We start from the raw sequence: 22,960 nt of genomic DNA on the forward strand, positions 1-22,960 counted from the left end.
AGCCAGCTTCTCCACCATGACAGAAGATCAACTCTCCACCCTTCTGTCAAGATCACACCTCACCACTTGTGCCCTTGACCCACTCCCGTCTCACCTCATTCCTAACTTGGCCACAGTCTTCATCCCATCTCTAACACACCTCTTCAACCTTTCACTTACAAATGGTGTCTTTCCCTCATCCTTCAAACATGCCTCAATCACACCCCTCCTCAAAAAGCCCTCCCTTGACCCATCCTCTGTGTCTAACTATCGCCTGACATCTCTTCTCCCTTACGCCTCAAAACTACTGGAACAGCATGTATATCTTGAACTGTCCTCCCACCTCTCCTCCTGTTCCCTCTTTGACCAGTTACAATCTGGCTTCCGACCGCATCACTCAACTGAAACTGCCCTAACTAAAGTCACTAACGACTTACTAACCACCAAAAGCAAGCGACACTACTCTGTCCTCCTTCTCCTGGACCTGTCCTCTGCCTTCGACACCGTAGACCATTCCCTCCTGCTACAGACCCTCTCATCTCTTAGCATCACAGACTTGGTCCTATCCTGGATCTCATCATACCTAACAGACCAAACATTTAGTGTCTCCCTCTCACACCACCTCCTCACCTCGCCCCCTGTCTGTTGGTGTTCCTCAAGGCTCTGTCCTAGGACCCCTACTATTCTCCATCTACACCTTTGGCTTGGGACAGCTCATAGAATCCTACGGTTTGCAGTATCACCTCTATGCCGATGACACGCAGATCTACCTATCTGGACCCGACCTCGCCTTCTTACTGACTGAAATCCCACAATGTCTGTCTGCTATCTCAACCTTCTTCTCTGCTCATTTTCTCAAACTGAACATGGACAAAACAGAATTCATCATCTTTCCCCCATCTCACTCTACCCCTCCACCAGACCTATCCATCAATGACAACGGCTGCTCTCTTTCCCCAGTCCCGCACGCTCGGTGCCTTGGGGTGATCCTCGACTCTGCGCTCTCTTTCAAACCACATATCCAAGCCCTCGCCTCCTCCTGCCGCCTCAAACTCAAAAATATTTCCCGAATCCGCTCATTCCTCAACCACGAAACCACAAAAACACTAGTGCATGCTCTTATCATCTCCCGCCTCGACTACTGCAACCTCCTACTCTCTGGCCTCCCCTCTAGCACTCTGGCTCTGCTCCAGTCCATCCTACACTCTGCTGCCCGACTAATCCACCTGTCTCCCCGCTATTCCCCAACCTCCCCCCTATGTCAGGCCCTTCACTGGCTTCCTATTGCCCAGAGGCTCCAATTCAAAACCCTAACCATGGAATACAAAGCCATCCACAACCTGTCCCCTCCATACATCTGTGACATGGTCTCCAGGTACCTACCCACACGCAACCTTCGATCATCTCAAGATCTCCTCCTCTACTCCCCTCTTATCTCTTCTTCCCACAACCGCATACAAGACTTCTCCCGTGCTTCCCCCATACTCTGGAACTCTCTGCCGCAACACATCAGACTCTCACCAACAACGGAAACCTTCAAGAAGAACCTGAAGACCCACCTGTTCCGACAAGCCTACAGCCTGCAATGATCCTCGGTCTACTGAACCACCGCACGACCTGCTCTACCCTCTCCTACTGTATCCTCACCCATCCCTGTAGACTGTGAGCCCTCGCGGGCAGGGTCCCCTCTCCTCCTGTACTTGTGTGTCCCTTGTCTTACACATGTTTATTATACTTGTCTATATTTCCCCTTTTCACATGTAAAGTGCCATGGAATAAATGGTGCTATATAAATGCATAATAATAATAATAATAATAATAATAATAATAATAATGTACTGAGAAACAGACCTTTTGTCTGTTTTACAAGCACTTAGCACTTTACCTCTTTAATGAGGTTTTGCAATCTAGTGGCCATGTGAAGTATTAGCAGCTTCCTTTAAATTTGTTTTTTTTGGACAAAGAGAGGTGATTTATGTACTCTTTAAATCCAGTTACATTTACTTGATTAGGAGAGCATGCATCAGGCCTTGGGGCAGAACATGGCTGTGGACAGTCTTCCCGCACTTCCCTATTCTCTCTCCCTCCCTCCTTCCTTCCATCACAGCCGTTCCAGGAGAAAATGAAAGTAAAAACAGGATTCAGAGCTGGAATCCCCCTTGGACAGTGACATGGCGGAGCTCTGGCCTTTGTTGCTGTTTGCACTATGCTTCCCCTGTAAGTATTTACTCTCGGTACATAAAGCTGGGTGTGTCAGACGAGGCTCCTAGATGTCACAGATTTATTCCGACAGCAGTTCCCAAGATCTGGCGAAGTGACTGCTAGTAGAGCTGCAGCTGTCTTCTTCTTCTTCTTCTTCTTCTTCTAGGCTTCTGTAAGACACAAGGGCCGTGTCCGCCGGTGGCCACCACTGACCTTGATCTAAGGTGGTGATCGTCCCGGAGCCGGACGAGCCCAACTTACAGAATGTCGTGATGCAATTTTGGTCGGGTTCCAGTTTCACGTCAATGTTCTGCTGAAAGGAAAAAAAGGTTTTGGTATCGTGTTAGTCAGTTTAGAGAAGATTGATCGTTCTTAGTGAGAGAAACAGAATAATAATCTTGTTATGATTCCTTTTAACCCTTTAGTGACCAGGCCCAATTTTTTGAAATCTGACCAGTGTCCCTTTATGTACAGTAGTAATAACTCTGGCTTCAACAGATCCCAATGATTTTGAGATTGTTTTTTTTTTTTTGTGACATGTTGTACTTTAATGGTAAATTTATGTCTATACGTTTTGTGTTTATTTATAAAAAATATCAGAAATTTGACAAAAATGTAAAAAAAAAAAATTAGCAATTTTCAAACTTTGAATGATTATCCCTTTAATCCAGGTAGTGATACCACACAAAAACATTCATAAATAACATTTCCCGCATATCGGATTTACATCAGCACCATTTATAAAATGATATTTTATTTTGTTAGCATTTTAGGAGGTTTAAATATATAGCAGTAATTTCTCATTTTTTCAAGGAAATTTAGAAAACTTATTTTTTTCAAGGACCTATTTAGGTTTGAAGTGACTTTTGGGGTCCTAGATATTGAAAAACCTCCAAAAGTGATACCATTTTAAAAAACAGCATCCGCTGACATATTGAAAACTGCTGTCAGGTAGTTTATTAACCCTTCAGGTGATGCTAAGGAATGAATGCAAAGTGACATAACAGGAATGAAAAAATGTATTTTTACCATAGACAATCATGGTGCAGGAAACATCCACAATGTCCTAACACAACGGCTTGTGTCATTGGCTGCTGAAATCACATGTCCCTCTCCATATAAAGAGCGGACATCTGATTTTAGCGCCATTTTGTCAGTATAACAGTGCAGAGACGCTGGGCCTGGATGCTTGATAGAAACAACCGCTTAGCTAATTAGCTAAAATCTAAGTCAGATAGTTTAGATAGCTAGTGTCCTGTGTGGCTGTGAAATCGAGATTCCAGCTCTTTTTTTTGTGCCATTACCGATGTCCATAGACAAAGCCGGCAGGGCACATGTCCTACAAGTGTGTTGTGCACTGCTTCTATTGTGCTCCATGCACGAGTATAGCATTCTAAATCTTATTTTTTCAGTTGCTACATGTGATACAGCAAGGTATATGTCACCTGACATTTAGTGGTGTTGTGACATTGTTCTGTGATTTGAGTTGTTGGGCATGAGAAAATTTTTTGGGCACTTGCTACCGTGATTCAGCACGCCATATCTCACCCTGTCGTTTAGTGGTGGTGAAATTTATCTTTCTGCACAGCTGTTGCACAGTAAAAAAAAATATGTTACTAACGAGAAACAGCAGGGGAGATCTTAGTTTGAAATTATTTGTAGTGTCTGTTATACAGGCCTCATCCACACAAAAAAAGAATTCTTCTGTTACTAACGTGATACAGTAGGAGAGATTTTGGTTTGAAATTATTTGGAACAGCTAGTCTATGTTACACAGGTTTCATCCACAGCCCCCCAAAAATTCTCCTGTACTAACTCTCTACAGTAAGGGAAATCTCGGTTTGAAATTGTTTGGGGCATCTATAATATGCTATACAGGCCTCACACACACACACACACACAAAAATTTCTTCTGTTACTAACGTAATACAGTAGGGGAGATCTCAGTTTGAAATAGTTTGGAGCATCTAGTCTATGTTATACAGGCCTCATCCACAGAAAAAAATGTCTTCTGTTACTATCGTAACAGTTCAGGTCCCACCAAGGACAACATCTGCAAGGAGTGTGTATGTTCTCCATGGGCTTCCTCTGGGTTCTTCAGGTTTCTCTCACACTCTAAAAACTGATAGGGAATCCAGATTGTGAAACCTGATGGGGACGGAGATGACGATGTCTGTAAAGTACTGCAGAATATGGGGGTTACATGCTCCCTCTGAGAGGGCCTGGTTAGGTGGTAAAAGGAGCCTCTGCAGTCAGTAATGCCTACATATTGTCTGTTTTCCAGTTGTTCCTCCTGCTGAATCCACCTTGAAAGTCTCTGCTCCTCCTTCTGTGACGGCCGAGCTGGGAAGTGATGTCACGATACCTTGCACATTCGAGGTTGAAAAAGCTCCAATAAAGCGCCTGTATCTTGCAATTATGTGGGAGTTTCAGGGATCTAAGATTGTGAACTTCGACAACAAAGGAACACAAAACCTCTCAAACAAATATATCGATGGCACCATCGCTGCAAACGGAGCTGCTGATTTGTACGTGAAGACGGCATCTGTCAGAGACATTGGGACCTATAGGTGCATAGTGGTCTACACTCCGGACATGGTTCACAAGGAAATCAATCTTAACCTTTATGGTAAGTTTCACGACACGGTCTAACAAGTGCGTAAAGTATTTTTTTTCATCCCAGAGTGCTGGAATCATTTCCACCTCTCCATCCATACCACTGATTACAACATTTACAAGGTTGTGATCCTTTCACTTGTTTGTTTTCTCCTTACAGCTCGTCCGTCTATCTCAGCTGTTGAGAAAGTTAACGTAGGCCCTGAGCAGGACCAGATCTTCTGCTCGGTGGCCGGATTTTACCCCTCACAGATCACTGTGGAGTTGGTAAAGGATGAGACAGTTGTGAAAGTCTGTGATCTATCCCATTCTCACAAGAATAATGATGGCACTTTCTCCATGAATTGCACCATGATGCTACCGACCACGGAAAAACCCAAATCCTTATTATGCAGAGTCCAGCATGAATCCCTCACAGAACCCATAAAACAAGACGTCCGGCTCTTTTATAGCGGTGAGCTTCAGAATTAATTGCCTACATTTTACATAAACTGTTTCACTAACTGAATAATTTGCACACTTTTAGGATCGCTGCTTCCAATAGGTGGCGCTATACTGTAGAGTTCTATTCCTCCCTGAAGAGAAAATTTGCATATTTAAATTTCCAGAGGAGCATGCATGTCTCATCACTCTGGCATGCCAGCCTTGGCATGTCACTCTCCACGTTACTCCTTAGACCCCACTTTTAGAAAAATTTTAACCATCATGGTACATAGCTTGTACAGTAAAGAAAGTCATGGCCTCTACCTTGTCTCCATTACCTTTGAGTTTAGTATTCTGTATGAATGAATGGACTGTTAACAATAACAACAATGGTGATACAGGAGGTAATGTGTGTAAGCTTTCTCTTCTCCCCTCCAGATGATGGCAGTAATAACACCGGCCTGGTGGTGGGGGTGATCGCTGGAGTAGCCGTTTTGATCATGTTATTGGTCCTGGCTGTGATTTTAAACAAGAAGAAATCAGGTAAGTTACAGAGACTTCATGGTGAATGTAAAGACGTGATTACTAGTGGCTGTGCTTTCAAATAATTAAAATAGCAACATTTTTAATAAAACCTAATTGCAAATCCTTTTTAGCCATAAATATTTGCCTTTAAGCAAAGGGGAAAAAGTGTGCTTAAAATGAAGAACTTGGTATGTTACCATTCACATTGTCATAGATGTCAGATATGGTCAACAGTGATCGGTGAGTGTGAGAGGGGGCGTAGAAAGTGACACAGTCCCCACAGATACGATGTATTCCTACATGTCCAGGAGGAGGACCAGCACTATGCAGAGGCGGGGATCAAAGAAAAGGTGTCCCGGAATTATCTCAAATATTAATAACTAAGACATTCATGTAAGCAAAAGTGACAGCTGCATCAATAACAAATCAGCAAATGTGTGGGGGAAAATTGGATTTGAGAAGGATTGATAATATCATATTTTAATTGGCAGATGCTCCAAAAGTCAAAATTAGTCAGAGTCTCAGAGATGTGGACATCCAGAAGTCCATTGGAAGAGTTGGTAGTCTCAGTAGAATGGGCAATCTATGTCTGGAGGCTAAAAAGTAACACAAAATTAAACGGGTTATTCCCAGAATTGCAGGTTGTCCCCAATCATAGAGAATCCCAATAATGGAGCTCCAGATCTATGGGAATGGAACTCTGAAGCCCCATCTGCAATGGAGCAGATTGTGCAAGATTCTCAGCCTTCACTTTATTCATTATCTGTGGGACTGCTGGAGAAAGCCGAGTACATCTCTTGTCTGTTTCCAACAATCCCAAACACAGCGTAAGGAGTAGAGATTGAGCATATGTACCTTAATTCAAGGTTGAATTGACAAGCCATGAGGCTGGGTAGTCATGAAGTCCGGGGTCAGATACCAAGAGGCCTCATCCTGGTCATAAACAAAGGGGTATGGCAAAGGCGAGGACACTGTCTGAAGTAAAAATTCCGGGAACGATGAATACAAAAGGGAAAGGCAAATGGATAGTCAAAGGCAAGGTTCCAAAGTTGGCAGCAAAGATTAAATGCAGGAACACAGATAACAGAGCAGGCACACATGACTTGAGCTAAGCTACAACTGGCACCAACTGGAAGCTAAGAGACAGCTAAATAGTCAGGTAATCACTCGAATAGCACACACATGGAGGAAACCTCGGCATGCCCCGCTAGTGATTGGATGGCTGAATTGTCACTCAACATATTGACAGCTCAGCATACCTCAGCCGATTGGGCGTCTGACCTATCCATCACCACATTGAGAGCTCAGCCCCCCCGTCCTAGATTGGACGGCTGAACTGTCCCTTACTGTGTCCAGACACACTGATAGTTAAAATGTACAGACCTATGTTGTGAGCTCATTTTCGGGTTTGCCTCTGGCTTCTGGTGAGGGTTATGGAGCTGGCTGTGCTGACAGAGGAGTAGTGAGTTCTCTATCTGGACTCCCTCTGTTGGTGAAGGGAGGTAATGAAGCTGATCTAAATGGCAGAAACCGGCCACCTGAGGAAGAGGACTGTGATTGGACATCAAAAAAAAGAAAAAAAGAAGCCAGCGCTGCTAAGGTTAGAACGCATAACATAAAGTGCATATGCACATAATATCTAACTGTATTAAAAATTAGATATTTAGCAAAAAAATTGATCAATTCAATTGAGCCACCCCGCCGCGCCAAGGCAATCTCATGTGGGGGGTCCTACTCTACGTTTTTAATAAACACTGTGCCATTACGGCCTCCTAGATACATTAAAAGCAAGACCACTTTAAGTGCAATCCGTACCTAAGCATTTCTGGATCGCTCCCATGATGCCAGAAAAAGCAAGTGCGGATGAAGGCCAACCAGGTCTGAATACAGACATGTCAGGTTTAGCTTCCACACATTGCCTGACCAGCAAGCATAGATGAAGGGCAATGCAGGTTCAGATACAGGTGCACAATTAAATAAAGCTTGGGGCAGGGCGGGGCTGCCGTGTGTGTGCACAGCAGCCTAGATCCATCACAGTGAACACAGAAAAAATGGCGAACATAACCCAGCGCGCACGGCAACAGTGGTGGTCAGCCACATACCAATATAAAAAAAAAGAAAAAAGAAGCCAGTGCTGCTAAGGTTAGAACGCATAACATAAAGTGCATATGCACATAATATCTAACTATTCAAAATGAGATATTTAGCAAAAAAATTGATCAATTCAATTGAGCCACCCCGCCGCGCCAAGGCAATCTCATGTGGGGGGTCCTACTCTACGTTTTTAATAAACACTGTGCCATTACGGCCTCCTAGATACATTAAAAGCGATCCAGAAATGCTCAGGTATGGATTGCACTTAAAGTGGTCTTGCTTTTAATGTATCTAGGAGGCCGTAATGGCACAGTGTTTATTAAAAACGTAGAGTAGGACCCCCCACATGAGATTGCCTTGGCGCGGCGGGGTGGCTCAATTGAATTGATCAATTTTTTTTCTAGATATCTCATTTTGAATAGTTAGATATTATGTGCATATGCACTTTATGTTATGCGTTCTAACCTTAGCAGCGCTGGCTTCTTTTTTCTTTTTTTTTATATTGGTATGTGGCTGACCACCACTGTTGCCGTGCGCGCTGGGTTATGTTCGCCTTTTTTTCTGTGTTCACTGTGATGGATCTAGGCTGCTGTGCACACACATGGCAGCCCCGCCCTGCCCCAAGCTTTATTTAATTGTGCACCTGTATCTGAACCTGCATTGCCCTTCATCTATGCTTGCTGGTCAGGCAATGTGTGGAAGCTAAACCTGATTGGACATCAGGAGTTTCTGAGTGGATATAAGGCAGCCGACGCCCTGTAGGGTTGCTGGTGATTTCTCCTGCTCTGAGGTCTGGCCTCCAGTTCAGTTCCTGTCTTCTAAAGCCGTTTTGCTCTGCTATTGTTCCATGAGATTTTTTCTGATTTACTTAGTTTTGTGTTCAGCCAGTCCCGGCTGGGGCTGTGCTGAATTTCCATTTTTGTCCCTGATTGGTTTAATCTCTTTTGCTCTGTCCTCAGAAAATATCGGAGGGCTGATATAGGGATTTTGAAGTCTAGTGACTTCAGGTCTGTTTTTCCTATCAGACGTGTTGGGACATTTTTGGTAGAGTTTTTGCGGATTGCAGCCAGCATCTTTTCTGTCCTGTCCTATCTAGTTAGTTGGGCCCCATCGTTTGATCTGCCTGTCTTTCTGTCTGTGTTTGTGTTTTCATCTTTTTTCACCGTCAATACATGTTGGGGGCTGTCTATTGCTTTAGGGTCTGCTCTGGGGCAGTTTAGATTTCCCCTTTCTTTCTTTCGGCTTATTTAGCTCTATGGCTGTGACGAGGCATCTAGGACCACCGTTGGCACGCTCCACGGCTACTGCTAGTTGTTGTGAATAGGATCAGGAGTCTGCAATCCGCTAGTTACCAACCTCTCCAGTTTTCTGGACTTAGCTTGCCTTTTTGTTTTTTCCTCCTCCGGTGACTCATTCATAACATAATCACCAGCCATACCGCAGATTCTAGGGTACTCAATAGCAGGAAAGAATTGTAAAAAAAAAAAAAAAAAAGTGTCAGAATTTTTTTTTTTTTTTATGTACATTTTTTCCTCTTTTTCTCTGGGGCCGTAGGAGGAATTTTTTCTTAATGGAGATTAAGCAATTGTCTGATCGTGTGGAGCAGCTCACTGCTGAAGTGCGGGGAATTTCCGCCTATCTTGCTCATTCACATGCTGCTGAACCAAAGATCCCTACTCCTGATGTGTTTTTTGGGGATCAGTCTAAATTTTTGAATTTTAAGAATAATTGTAAATTATTTCTTGCTTTGAAGCCTAACTCATCGGGGAGCTCTGCGCAGCAGGTTAAAATTGTCATCTCTTTTCTGCGTGGCGATCCCCAGGATTGGGCGTTTTCTTTGACACCTGATGATCCTATTCTAGCTAATGTGGACGCATTTTTTCAAGCCTTGGGGTTGTTGTATGATGAACCTAATGCTATTGATCAAGCTGAAAAAGCCCTGTTGGCATTAAGCCAGGGTCAGGATTCTGCAGAGTTGTACTGTTAAAAATTCCAAAAGTGGGCGGTCCTTACTACTTGGAATGATGGTGCCTTGGCAGCTCTCTTTCGGAAGGGTTTGTCAGAAACCGTAAAAGATACTATGGTGGGATTTCCTGTTCGCTCTGGTCTTGACGATTCTTTGTCATTAGCCATTCAGGTTGATCGGCGTTTACGTGAACGTAAAATTACACGAGAAATGCTGCCACCTGTTGAACAAATGTCTGAACCTATGCAATGTGAAAGAGTTTTGTCTAGGGCGCAACGTCAGCAGTTTAGAAGGCGTAATAAGCTGTGTTTTTTCTGTGGAGATGCCTTTCATATTATTTCTGTCTGCCCTAAACGAGAGAAACGTTTTGCACACACATTTGCTGTAGGTGGTGTACAACCTAAGTTTCTTTTGGCAATTACTCTGATCTGCTCCCTGTCCACATTTTCCGCTAAGGCTTTTGTGGATTCAGGAGCGGCTCTGAACCTGATGGACTTGGATTTTACTAAATGTTGTGGTTTTCCTATGACACCTCTGCGGATGCCTATTCCTTTGAGGGGTATTGATGCTACTCCTTTGGCAAAGAATAAACCTCAGTTTTGGACCCAGGTGATAATGCAGGTCGGCCCCAGACCACCAAGAAAATTGCAGATTTTTGGTGTTGCATAATTTGCATGATACCATTGTTCTGGGATTTCCCTGGTTGCAAATCCATAATCCGGTTTTGGATTGGAAATCTGTCTGTGGTGAGTTGGGGTTGTCGGTGTGCTCTTGGCGACACTCCTGTTTTCTCCACCTCTCCCCAGTCGCATGATGTTCCTGACTATTTGGCTGATTTTTATGATGTATTCAGTGAGAGCAAGTCTGCGTCTTTGCCTCCTCATAGGAGTTATGACTGTGCAATTGAGTTGAGACCTGGGTGTAAATTTCCCAAGGATCGACTTTTCAATTTATCTGTACCCGAACACGAGGCTATGCAATCTTATATTAAGGAGTCGTTGGAGAAGGGTCATATTAGACCATCCTCTTCGCCCTTAGGTGCTGGGTTTTTTTTCGTGGCCAAGAAAGATGGTTCATTAAGGCCTTGTATTGACTATTGCTCCCTCAACAAGATGACTGTTAAATATCAGTATCTGTTACCCCTGATTTCTGATTTATTCTCCAGAGTTAAAGGTGCTTGCTGGTTTACTAAGCTTGACCTCAGGGGGGCGTATAATCTTATTCGCATCAAGCATGGGGATGAATGGAAGACGGCGTTTAATACCCCGGAGGGACATTTTGAGTACCTGGTGATGTCTTTTGGGCTCACTAATGCCCCTTCTGTCTTCCAATCCTTCATGAATGATATTTTCCGGGACTTTGTGGATAAGTTTTTGATCATCTATCTGGATGATATTTTGATCTTTTCCAGGGATTGGGATTTTCATGTGGAACATGTCCGGACTGTGTTCCGGATTTTGAAGGAGAATTCCTTGTATGTTAAGGGATCGAAGTGCCTTTTTGGTGTACAGAGGATTTCATTTTTGGGATTTATTTTGTCTCCGTCAACTATTGAAATGGACCTGGCCAAGGTACAGGCCATTTATGATTGGGTTCAACCCACTTCTTTGAAGGCTCTCCAGAAGTTTTTGGGTTTTGCTAATTTGTATCGTAAACTTATAGCTAATTTTTCTGGTATTGCTAAATCACTGACTGATTTAACTAAGAAGGGTGCTGATGTGCTGAATTGGTCTTCAGAGGCTGTTTCGGCCTTTCAGGAGCTGAAGCGGAGGTTCACTTCTGCTCCGGTTTTGCGGCAACCTGATGTCTCACTTCCTTTTCAGGTGGACGTAGACGCTTCAGACATTGGTGCAGGAGCTGTTTTGTCCCAAAAAGATCCGGTGACGTCTAAAATGAATCCCTGTGCCTTCCTTTCTCGAAAGTTCTCCCCATCTGAACGCAACTATGATGTGGGGAATCGGGAATTGTTAGCAATGAAATGGGCATTTGAGGAGTGGAGACATTGGTTGGAGGGAGCTAGACATCAAGTTGTGGTCCTCACTGACCACAAGAATTTGATTTACCTTGAGTCGGCCAAGCGCTTGAATCCTAGACAGGCTAGGTGGGCCTTGTTTTTTACGCGTTTTGATTTTGTGGTCTCCTTTCTTCCAGGCACTAAAAATGTTAAGGCAGACGCCCTTTCTAGGAGTTTCTTTTCTGATTCTCCTATTGTGACCAAGCCTACTACCATCCTAGGTGAGGGGGTAGCTCTTTCTGCCATCTCGCCCGATTTGAGACGTGCTCTGGAAGAATTCCAGGAGGACAAACCTGAGCGTTATCCTATGGGAAAATTGTATGTTCCTGACCAGTGGAGGAAGAGAGTGATGTCTGAAGTTCATTGCTCCGCATTTGCTGGTCATCCAGGTATTTTTGGTACCAGAGATTTGGTGAGTCGGTCTTTTTGGTGGTCTGCCTTATCTAGTGATGTCAGGAATTTTGTGCAGTCCTGTGGGACTTGTTCCCGGTCTAAACCCTGTTCTCGCTCTAGTGGGTTGTTGATGCCCTTGCCGGTGCCTTAAAGGCCATGGACCCATATTTCAATGGATTTTATTTCTGATCTTCCTGTCTCTCAGAGAATGACTGTTATCTGGGTGATTTGTGATAGATTTTCGAAGATGGTCCATCTTGTACCACTCACAATGTTGCCATCTTCCGCTGAGTTGGTACCCTTGTTTTTACAACAGGTGGTTCGGTTGCATGGTATTCCTGAGAACATTGTATCGGACAGAGGGGTTCAGTTTGTTTCCAGATTCTGGAAAGCCTTTTGTTCCAAGCTGGGAATTCAGTTGTCCTTCTCCTCTGCGTTTCACCCTCAGACCAGTGGGCAGACGGAGAGAACAAACCAGACTTTGGAGTCCTATTTGAGATGTTTTATATCTGCTGATCAGGATGATTGGGTTTCATTTTTGCCCTTGGCTGAATTCGCTTTAAATAATAGAGCTAGTTCTGCCACCTTGATGTCTCCCTTTTTCTGTAACTTTGGGTTTCATCCTCGATTTTCTTCAGGGCAAGTGGAACCTTCAGCCTGCCCAGGTGTTGACACTGTGGTAGAGAGAATGCAGCAAATTTGGGACCAAGTAGTGGATAAGTTGTCTCTCTCCCAGGAAAAGGCCCAGCGGTTTTCTAACCGGCATAGGACCATTGGTCCCCAGTTTAAAGTGGGTGATATGGTTTGGTTGTCATCAAAGAATATCTCTATGAAGGTGGCTTCTCCAAAGTTCAAGCCAAGATTTATTGGACCTTACAAGATTTTGGAGATTCTTAATCCAGTTTCTTTTCGATTGGCTCTTCCTGTTACGTTTAAGATCCATAATGTGTTTCATAAGTCGCTGTTGAAGAGATATGTTGAGCCAGTAGTTCCTATGGCGGCACCCCCTGACCCTGTATTGGTTAAAGGTAATGTGGAATATGAGGTAGAGGAAATACTGGATTCTCGTCTGGTTAGACGGAGACTCCAGTATGTGGTCAAGTGGAAGGGTTATGGCCAGGAGGACAATTCTTGAGTCTCTGCCTCTGATATTCATGCCGATAGATTGGTTCGTGCTTTTCATCGGACCCATCCTGATCGGCCCGGTGGCGTGGATGAGGGTTCGATGACACCTCCTCAAGAGGGGATACTGTTGTGAGCTCATTTTTGGGTTTGCCTCTGGCTTCTGGTGAGGGTTATGGAGCTGGCTGTGCTGACAGAGGAGTAGTGAGTTCTCTATCTGGACTCCCTCTGTTGGTGAAGGGAGGTAATGAAGCTGATCTAAATGGCAGAAACCGGCCACCTGAGGAAGAGGACTGTGATTGGACATCAGGAGTTTCTGAGTGAATATAAGGCAGCCGACGCCCTGTAGGGTTGCTGGTGATTTCTCCTGCTCTGAGGTCTGGCCTCCAGTTCAGTTCCTGTCTTCTAAAGCTGTTTTGCTCTGCTATTGTTCCATGAGATTTTTTCTGATTTACTTAGTTTTGTGTTCAGCCAGTCCCGGCTGGGGCTGTGCTGAATTTCCATTTTTGTCCCTGATCGGTTTAATCTCTTTTACTCTGTCCTCAGAAAATATCGGAGCGCTGATATAGGGATTTTGAAGTCTAGTGACTTCAGGGCCGTTTTTCCTATCAGACGTGTTGGGACATTTTTGGTAGAGTTTTTGCGGATTGCAGCCAGCATCTTTTCTGTCCTGTCCTATCTAGTTAGTTGGTGTGACGTCTGCCTGCGGTCTGGGCTGCAGCCAGACAACACCCCGAGAAACACTGATACCCTTTACCCCTATACAGGGATCTGGATTTATAGCAGAGCCCAGGAGGTGCTGTCTGAATAGGAGCAATGACCAGAGCAGGACGGTCGCCAGACAGGTGTTCCAACACAGGACACAAAGGCAATGATATCCGAGACTAAACCAGTCAGGCAGAAAAGGTATAAAAACGGTAGACAGCAGCAAAGACAGATACCAGGTCGAAGCCAGAGTCATAAACCAGGAGAGTCGCAGAGGTACAGAATCGTTAGGCAGAAGCAGAGTCAGAATCCAGGCCGAAGTCAGTGTCATAAACCAGGAGAGTCGCAGAGGTACAGAATCGTTAGGCAGAAGAAGGGTCAGAAGTCCAGGCAAAAGTCAGAGTCAGTCAACAGTAATACACACAGTAACACGCAGGGGAACCAAGAATATATCCGGCGGCCTGCAAGAGCAGTCCCAAGGTATTTGAGGGATCAGGTCATCCCTCACAGGCCCGTGGGCTGATGATGTCATCCGGACCGCCCCCAGGACCAGGCTGGATGGTGATGCACCAGCCCCTTCATGACTGACCGAGGAGCGAAGCCTGCGTCCAGCGGACGCCTGCGCAGGAGCCTCATGACTATCGCCGCCATCACTCGGGGTTGAAGCACAGCGCCTCCCAGAGACCAAGGCCGGGACTGCAGGCCACGGGTCAGACGGTGATAGGACAGTCCGGCGCCTCCTAGTGGTCGAGGCCGGGACAGCAGGCCCTGAGTCTGACGGTGATGTGATAGTCCGGCGCCTCCTACTGGCCGAGGCCGGGACAGCAGGCCCTGAGTCTGGCGGTGACGTGACAGTACCCCCCCCTCTAAGAGGGGCCTCTGGACCCTCAAAACCCGGTTTGTCAGGGTGGAGGAGGTGAAACCTTCTAATCAACCGCTTTGCACGAATGTCACTAGCGGGGACCCAGGACCTCTCCTCTGAGCCGTAGCCCTTCCAATGCACCAAATATTGTACCGAGTTTCTCACTAGACGGGAATCAAATATGCCTTGGACCTCGTACTCCAAGGCGCCCTTGACCAAAACTGGAGGAGGAGGGGACTGGACGGGACGAATTGGGGAACGGTATACCTTGAGGAGGGACTTATGAAAAACGTTAGGAATTTTAAATGACTGCGGGAGCTTTAACCGAAACGCTACCGGGTTAATTACCTCTAATATTTCATTTGGGCCGATGAACCTGGGACCCAGTTTGGCCGACGGTACCTTAAGTTTGATGTTTCTTGTAGAGAGCCAAACCTTGTCACCAACTCCCAGGTGCGGCCCCTGGGATCGTCGTCTATTAGCCGCCGAAGTCTGTCTAATTTGAGCCCCTTTTAAATTAGAGTTTACTTCGGACCAAATAGTCTTCAGACGATGTATATTTTGCTCAACCCCTGGGATTTCCGACATCTTGGCCGAAAATGATCCAAAGCGCGGATGTAGTCCAAGGTTACAGAAGAAGGGGGTAGTTTTGATGGAGTCTTGGTATCTATTATTGAGAGCAAACTCTGCCAATGGCAAATGTTCCACCCAATCTGACTGATGTGCTGAGACATAGCAGCGGAGGTATTGCTCCAGCGTTTGGTTGGCACGCTCAGTTTGGCCATTCGTCTCGGGATGGTATGCCGAGGAGAAGGACAACTCAACACCAATACGTCTAGTCTACAGAACGCCCTCCAGAACTTTGAGACGAACTGGGTAACCCTGTCAGATACGATATTTGCCGGAACGCCGTGCAAACGTACAACGTGAAGAACAAACAAGAGTTGGGTAAGCCGGACAGGGGAACAAAGTGAGACTGTTTACTGAACCTGTCCACCACCACCCAAATACAAGTTTTCCCCTCGGAGGGTGGCAGGTCTGTAATGAAGTCCATGGAGATGTGGGTCCATGGACTTTCAGGGGTGGGCAAGGACTGAAGCCAGCCGGTAGGACGGTTATGGGGGGACTTGGCGCGGGCACAGACTTCACACGCTGAGACGTACTCCTTACAGTCCTTGGCCACCGTTGGCCACCAAAAGTTCCTGGTTACCAGCCTAGTGGTATTATTGAGACCAGGGTGGCCTGCCAGGACGGAGTCGTGAGATTCTTTTAACACTCGTAAGCGAAAGGTAGCTGGAACGAATAATTTTTTGGGGGGCGTAGTGTCAGGAGCTCGTTCTGATGACCTACGGATCTCCTCCAGAAGGTCCAGAGATACTGCCGACACGACAATGCCATTAGCCAATATGGGACCTGGTTCATAGTCCTCGGTGTGTGTGTGACAAAAGCTGCGGGAGAGGGCATCTGCCCTCACATTTTTGGTTCCGGGGCGAAAGGTGATTAAGAAATCAAACCTGGAGAAAAACAAGGTGGTGGCCTGCCTAGGGTTTAGTCTTTTAGCCGACTCTAGGTAGGTTAGGTTTTTGTGATCGGTAATAACAGTAACTTTGTGTTTGGCGCCTTCGAGGAAGTGGCGCCATTCCTCGAAGGCCCACTTGATTGCCAATAGTTCTCGGTTGCCGATGTCATAGTTTCTCTCCGTGGCAGAGAATTTGCGGGAGAAAAAGGCACATGGACGAAGCTGAGTGAGGGATGCAGTGCCTTGTGAGAGCACTGCTCCCACTCCGTCTTCGGAGGCATCTACTTCCACAATAAACGGGTGGTCCAAGTTTGGTTGAATCAACACCGGGTTGGCCACGAAGCACTCCTTTAGTGTAGAAAAAGCCCGGGTTGCCTCAGGATTCCAATTAGTCACGTCCGCCCCTTTCCGGGTAAGGTCCGTGAGTGGCTTGGCAATCTCTGAGAATCCCCTGATGAATTTGCGATAATAATTTGCAAATCCCAAAAATCGCTGCAGTGCTTTCAGCGATTTGGGTTGTACCCAATCCTTAATGGGTTGAATCTTGGCAGGATCCATGCGGAACCCCTTGCCTGAGACCATGTATCCTAAGAACTGCACCTCTTCGGCAAAAAAAACACATTTTTCAAATTTCGCGAACAAAGAGTTTTCGCGCAGTCTTTGCAGTACTGAACGGACGTGTTGAGCATGTGTCACAGGGTCAGCAGAATAAATCAAAATGTCGTCCAGATATACGACGACATACACCCCACAAATATCTCTGAAAATATCATTGACGAAGTGCTGAAATACTGCAGGAGCGTTACTGAGTCCGAAGGGCATTACCAGGTACTCAAAATGGCCAAGGGGTGTATTAAAGGCCGTTTTCCATTCGTCCCCATCTCTTATGCGGACCAGGTTATAAGCCCCCCGGAGGTCAAGCTTAGTAAACCAGCGAGCTCCCAGTAACTGATTAAACAGATCAGGAATGAGTGGCAGTGGGTATTGATTTTTTACGGTTATGGCGTTCAGCTCACGGTAGTCAATGCATGGTCTGAGTCCACCATCTTTTTTCTCTACAAAGAAAAACCCAGCTCCTACAGGTGAGGTGGAAGGTCTAATGAAGCCCTTACGAAGGCTGTCTGCTATGTATTCCTTCATGGCTACACGCTCAGGACCAGAGAGGTTGAATATTCTCCCCTTAGGGAGACGGGCACCAGGGACCAATTCAATAGGACAATCGTATTCTCTGTGAGGAGGTAGTTTCTCCGACTCCACTATAGAGAAAACATCTTCATAATCCCTAAACGCATAGGGAATAGAAGGTGTTTTAATTTTAATCTGGTTTACTGGAAAAGACATACAGTTTCTCTGACACCGTGGACTCCAGCGCACAACGTCACCTATGCGCCAGTCAATAACCGGATTATGTTGGTGCAACCATGGCATGCCTAACACAACTGGATCTGATAAATTGTATATAACAAGAAATGACATTTGTTCGTTATGTAATGTCCCCACTGACATAGAAATTTTGGCAGTAACGAATTCCACGCCTCCTTGGAATATAGATGTACCATTAATCGCAGTAGTCTGAGTAGGCGCTTTAAGCCTTGACAGAGGTACACCAAGGCTCTTAGCAAATAAAAAATCCATAAGGTTGCCAGCAGCCCCACAATCTACAAAAGCCTTCACACACAGACGTTTCTTAGCAAAAGAAAGGGAAACTGGTAACAACAGTTTGGCCGCATTTGCGGGCAATACCTGACCCCCAGAGCTGTCCAGGGGGTGATGATCCCGGAGTGTGGATTTCCAACAGCCAGCATTTTCCTTGAAGCTTCCAGGCTGCAGCATGCTTGAGCCTGAGAGTGACCTTCCAGGCTGTGCAATGTAACAGGTGTTTGGGCCAAGAATCAGCTCAGTCAGGAGGAAGGAAAAAAAAGGTGAGGAAAACTGCTTTTATATGTGTTAAGTATAGACACAAAAAGCAGTTTTATTTTTTGGGCCGGATATAATGTGACGTCTGCCTGCGGTCTGGGCTGCAGCCAGACAACACCCCGAGAAACACTGATACCCTTTACCCCTATACAGGGATCTGGATTTATAGCAGAGCCCAGGAGGTGCTGTCTGAATAGGAGCAATGACCAGAGCAGGACGGTCGCCAGACAGGTGTTCCAACACAGGACACAGAGGCAATGATATCCGAGACTAAACCAGTCAGGCAGAAAAGGTATAAAAACGGTAGACAGCAGCAAAGACAGATACCAGGTCGAAGCCAGAGTCATAAACCAGGAGAGTCGCAGAGGTACAGAATCGTTAGGCAGAAGCAGAGTTAGAATCCAGGCCGAAGTCAGTGTCATAAACCAGGAGAGTCGCAGAGGTACAGAATCTTTAGGCAGAAGCAGAGTCAGAATCCAGGCCGAAGTCAGTGTCATAAACCAGGAGAGTCGCAGAGGTACAGAATCGTTAGGCAGAAGAAGGGTCAGAAGTCCAGGCAAAAGTCAGAGTCAGTCAACAGTAATACACACAGTAACACGCAGGGGAACCAAGAATATATCCGGCGGCCTGCAAGAACAGTCCCAAGGTATTTGAGGGATCAGGTCATCCCTCACAGGCCCGTGGGCTGATGATGTCATCCGGACCGCCCCCAGGACCAGGCTGGATGGTGATGCACCAGCCCCTTCATGACTGACCGAGGAGCGAAGCCTGCGTCCAGCGGACGCCTGCGCAGGAGCCTCATGACTATCGCCGCCATCACTCGGGGTTGAAGCACAGCGCCTCCCAGAGACCAAGGCCGGGACTGCAGGCCACGGGTCAGACGGTGATAGGACAGTCCGGCGCCTCCTAGTGGTCGAGGCCGGGACAGCAGGCCCTGAGTCTGACGGTGATGTGATAGTCCGGCGCCTCCTACTGGCCGAGGCCGGGACAGCAGGCCCTGAGTCTGGCGGTGACGTGACAGTTGGGCCCCATCGTTTGCTCTGCCTGTCTTTCTGTCTGTGTTTGTGTTTTCATCTTTTTTCACCGTCAATACATGTTGGGGGCTGTCTGTTGCTTTGGGGTCTGCTCTAGGGCAGTTTAGATTTCCCCTTTCTTTCTTTAAGCTTATTTAGCTCTCCGGCTGTGACAAGGCATCTAGGACCACCTTAGGCACGCTCCACGGCTACTGCTAGTTGTTGTGAATAGGATCAGGGGTCTGCAATCCGCTAGTTACCAACCTCTCCGGTTTTCTGGACTTAGCTTGCCTTTTTGTTTTTTACTCTTCCGGTGACTCATTCATGAAAGACCTATATACTTTATGGAGCCACACACTCCAGTGCTGGATATGTGATGAATCGAGCATGTGAATATTTAATGCCATTGGTCTGCCAATATAGTTCAGGGCTGATGTAAGTCAATGTCCACATGTAAACATTCTGTACAAAAATATTTATGTTCTAAACAGGAAACTTGGGAGTTTTGCTATCTAAAATTCATGGCACCAAAATGATGGAGGGTGAGACCACCACCTTGTACTGTACAGCCTGTAACTGTTCTCAGGAGACCGAGGCGAGATGGATCATTAAAAATAAAGATGGAACCTCATGTGAGATCACAGAGATGAAATGGGAAAACAATGAGGATCAGCAGCCTCTTATGTCCTCGGAGTATAAGATGTCAACAGAGAAGACGACCAGCCAAAAGAGCAATTCTCTTCATGACATCACTACCAAACTGACCTTCATTCCTTCAGTATCCAGACACCTGGGGTCATCTGTTATCTGCAGATTTACTGATAAGGGATCGGAGGAGACAACCTATGAGATCAACGACATTTATGGTGAGATTTAACTAATGAAGCATCGCATTGCTTCCTAGGGCGGATATTACACTTATTAAAGGGGCAGTCCAGGACTTAGATATTTATGGCCTGTCTGAAGATTGATCATCCTTACCAGATTGGGGGGGCTGCTAACAGTGGTTGGATAAGTATAAAATTTTAAGGTGAATGACTTCAATATATGGATTTGTTTTCTGCAGCTAAACCTCAGTTCATGGAGCCGATACAGTTCACCATCACCGACCATGGAGATGTTCAGCTGGCAGCCAGCTTCAGCAGATTCTACCCCAGACCACTGACGATCAGCTGGTCTTCTATAAAGGGTCAGTCACATCAGAAAATTCTATCAGAAGATGAAGAAATTAAGAATCCTGACCCCACACTTAATCTCACAAGTAAATGTACAATTTCTGGAGACGTCTTCAAGGACCCAACATATAAAGTCACCGTTACCTGGAATCATAGGTCCATGGATAAGCCCCAATCCAGGGAGCTGTCTGCAAAAGGTAAAGGATTATCATAGCTGAGTTCATTACTATGTCTTACATTTTGTAAATTAAATATTATTTGAGGGCAAAGCACCCTGCGCTGGACTATATATTTAAGTTTTACAAATTTCCCTGTGCCTCTTCCTCATGGCTTATAAGCCTCCTCACTCTGACATGCCAGGCTAGACATGTCACTCTCCACAAGGAAAAACATTATCCCTTAGACCCCAGTCCAGAGCCTCTCCTCACCTAGGCAAATCAGATCTCATACTTTGTACTAATGAAAGACAACACTGTCTGCAAATTGAGATTCTGTTTTGGATTTTATTCTAAGTCATATTGCAAGGCTCGTTAAAGAGTCTATATTGACTTTTAGTATCACTGCTTCCAGTTGTTGGTGGTAGAGTTTTAGTCCTCTCCCTCTCTTTCCAAAGACACAATTTGCATATTTAATTTCCCAGAAAATTATGCAAGGCTTTCAAGTCTCCTAACTTTGATATGCCAGGGGTTGCTTGTCACTCTGCACAAGGAGAAACGTTACCCCTTAGACCCCTGTGACAGTGAAAATTTTTAGTAGACGTTCATAATGTATTTAAATCAGAAAAATCTAAACAAGTGCTGAGTTAATTTTTTAGGGGTTTTCCATTCTGATATGTCATCATTTTATAGTTTGTCTCAGAGACGATCTGCAACAAGTGCGTGTATACCTGAGGAGTGACCCGGCTCGTTCACACGGACTAATTAAATGGAGACATTCTGTCGTCACTTATGCAAGTTGTCGGCCGCACATCTCTGTACACGGAGCGATCTGCTGCTGACAATAGTCATTTATTGGCTCATATTAATGGTCCAATCAGCTAACATATCAGCATTTTGCTCATTTGTTGCCCGATCCACAGCATGGTTACATGAGCCAATGATCGACAACGGTCTTTCACCAGTTATTATTTCATGTAAATTGCCTTTTTTGGGATATAGTTCAGCAAAAAGATGCACATGATCCTGGTCTAGTGGCCTTAATGATAGTCAGTGGCCATCGGACCAAAACCCTGCAAACCTCATACTATCTACCAGCATCTCCTATGCTTCTTCTTCTCATTAGTAGGCTCCGTAACATCGTCATATTGTGATCTACTAACCAGAAGAGGTTCCAGAGATGACAGCAGGGCTCTGCTCCGGAGGCGGCAGACTGTTGCTATGGATGTTCCACCAGGGTCCTCTCTATCTTTTTGCTCCACTTTATTTGGTGGCGTTCCTACTTATGGAATAGTAGAAGTAGTCTTATATATCGAGTAATATAAGATAGTTTGTAGATACATCTCACCCCAGCCAATATATGTACGTTGTTCAGTCGGGCTTCCTTGGGCAATCCACTCCAAGGAAAATCCCGCAAAATTAATTAAAAGCAAAACTACTTTGTTGTGACTTCATTAAAATAGTAGCGTGGGCACAAAAAATATATCTGACGCGTTCTGAGTCTGACTCCTAATTGTAGATATATCTACGATTAGATATACGAGTATATATATTAGTATGAGTAGCTAAATCTATGAACAATATCTATGAAAAAATATCTGATGCGTTTCGAGTCTAGCTGACTCTTAATTATAGATATGTCTATGATTAGATATGAGTAGATATAACATTATGAGTAGATATAGCTACAAAAAAATATATCTATGAACAAATATATCTGACGAGTTTTGAGTCTGACTCCTAATTATATGGCTTCGATTAGATGTACGATTCCAAGTAGATATATCTATGAAAAAATATCCTGACACGTTTCGAGTCTAACTGACTTAATTGTAGATATATAACTCAGTAGAATATTTTTAGATTTTATGGTCTTTCTCTGCTTTTTCCCGCAGATCTTCCTTGGCATCCTCAAGTCGGAGACCTCATAGACCGCGTTATCCGTGATGATGAGATCTTGTTCAGGTGCTCAGTGTCGAATTATTTCCCTGACGCGTTGACTGTGAAGTGGTTTGAGAAGAGGAAAGATCGTCCTGATTTAATAGAAGTGTCAGAATCTGAGAAATATACAATTCCAAAGATTACATCAGACCGGACAGACAAGAAAACTTTCACAGCTACGTCTTGTCTGTCTCTGAAGAAATCGCTGCGCACAGACCAAGATGTCGGGTTCATCTGTAGAGTGGATCACCCCAGCTTAGATGAACCTATAGAGGCTAAGACAGCGGAGACCCGAGATATCGGTAAATATTCTGTATGGCAGGTCAGACCTCAACATAT

General features: G+C 45.3%; 1 protein-coding gene across 1 annotated transcript in view; it reads left to right on the plus strand.

Moving 5' to 3' along the window:
- The first annotated feature begins 1,974 nt into the window (after positions 1 to 1,974).
- LOC141050663 (uncharacterized) overlaps positions 1,975 to 22,960 on the plus strand; it is a 40,076-nt gene continuing 19,090 nt past the window's right edge. The window contains exons 1-7 of the mRNA XM_073547254.1: positions 1,975 to 2,196; positions 4,466 to 4,810; positions 4,958 to 5,251; positions 5,659 to 5,763; positions 19,842 to 20,216; positions 20,417 to 20,722; positions 22,576 to 22,923. Of these exons, the coding sequence (XP_073403355.1) occupies positions 2,151 to 2,196; positions 4,466 to 4,810; positions 4,958 to 5,251; positions 5,659 to 5,763; positions 19,842 to 20,216; positions 20,417 to 20,722; positions 22,576 to 22,923 (1,819 nt within the window). The 5' untranslated portion in view covers positions 1,975 to 2,150. The remainder of the gene's footprint in view (positions 2,197 to 4,465; positions 4,811 to 4,957; positions 5,252 to 5,658; positions 5,764 to 19,841; positions 20,217 to 20,416; positions 20,723 to 22,575; positions 22,924 to 22,960) is intronic.

Source organism: Dendrobates tinctorius, unplaced genomic scaffold (assembly GCF_039654945.1).
Source record: "Dendrobates tinctorius isolate UK_male_01 unplaced genomic scaffold, ASM3965494v1 ptg000152l, whole genome shotgun sequence".
Lineage (NCBI taxonomy): Eukaryota > Metazoa > Chordata > Amphibia > Anura > Dendrobatidae > Dendrobates > Dendrobates tinctorius.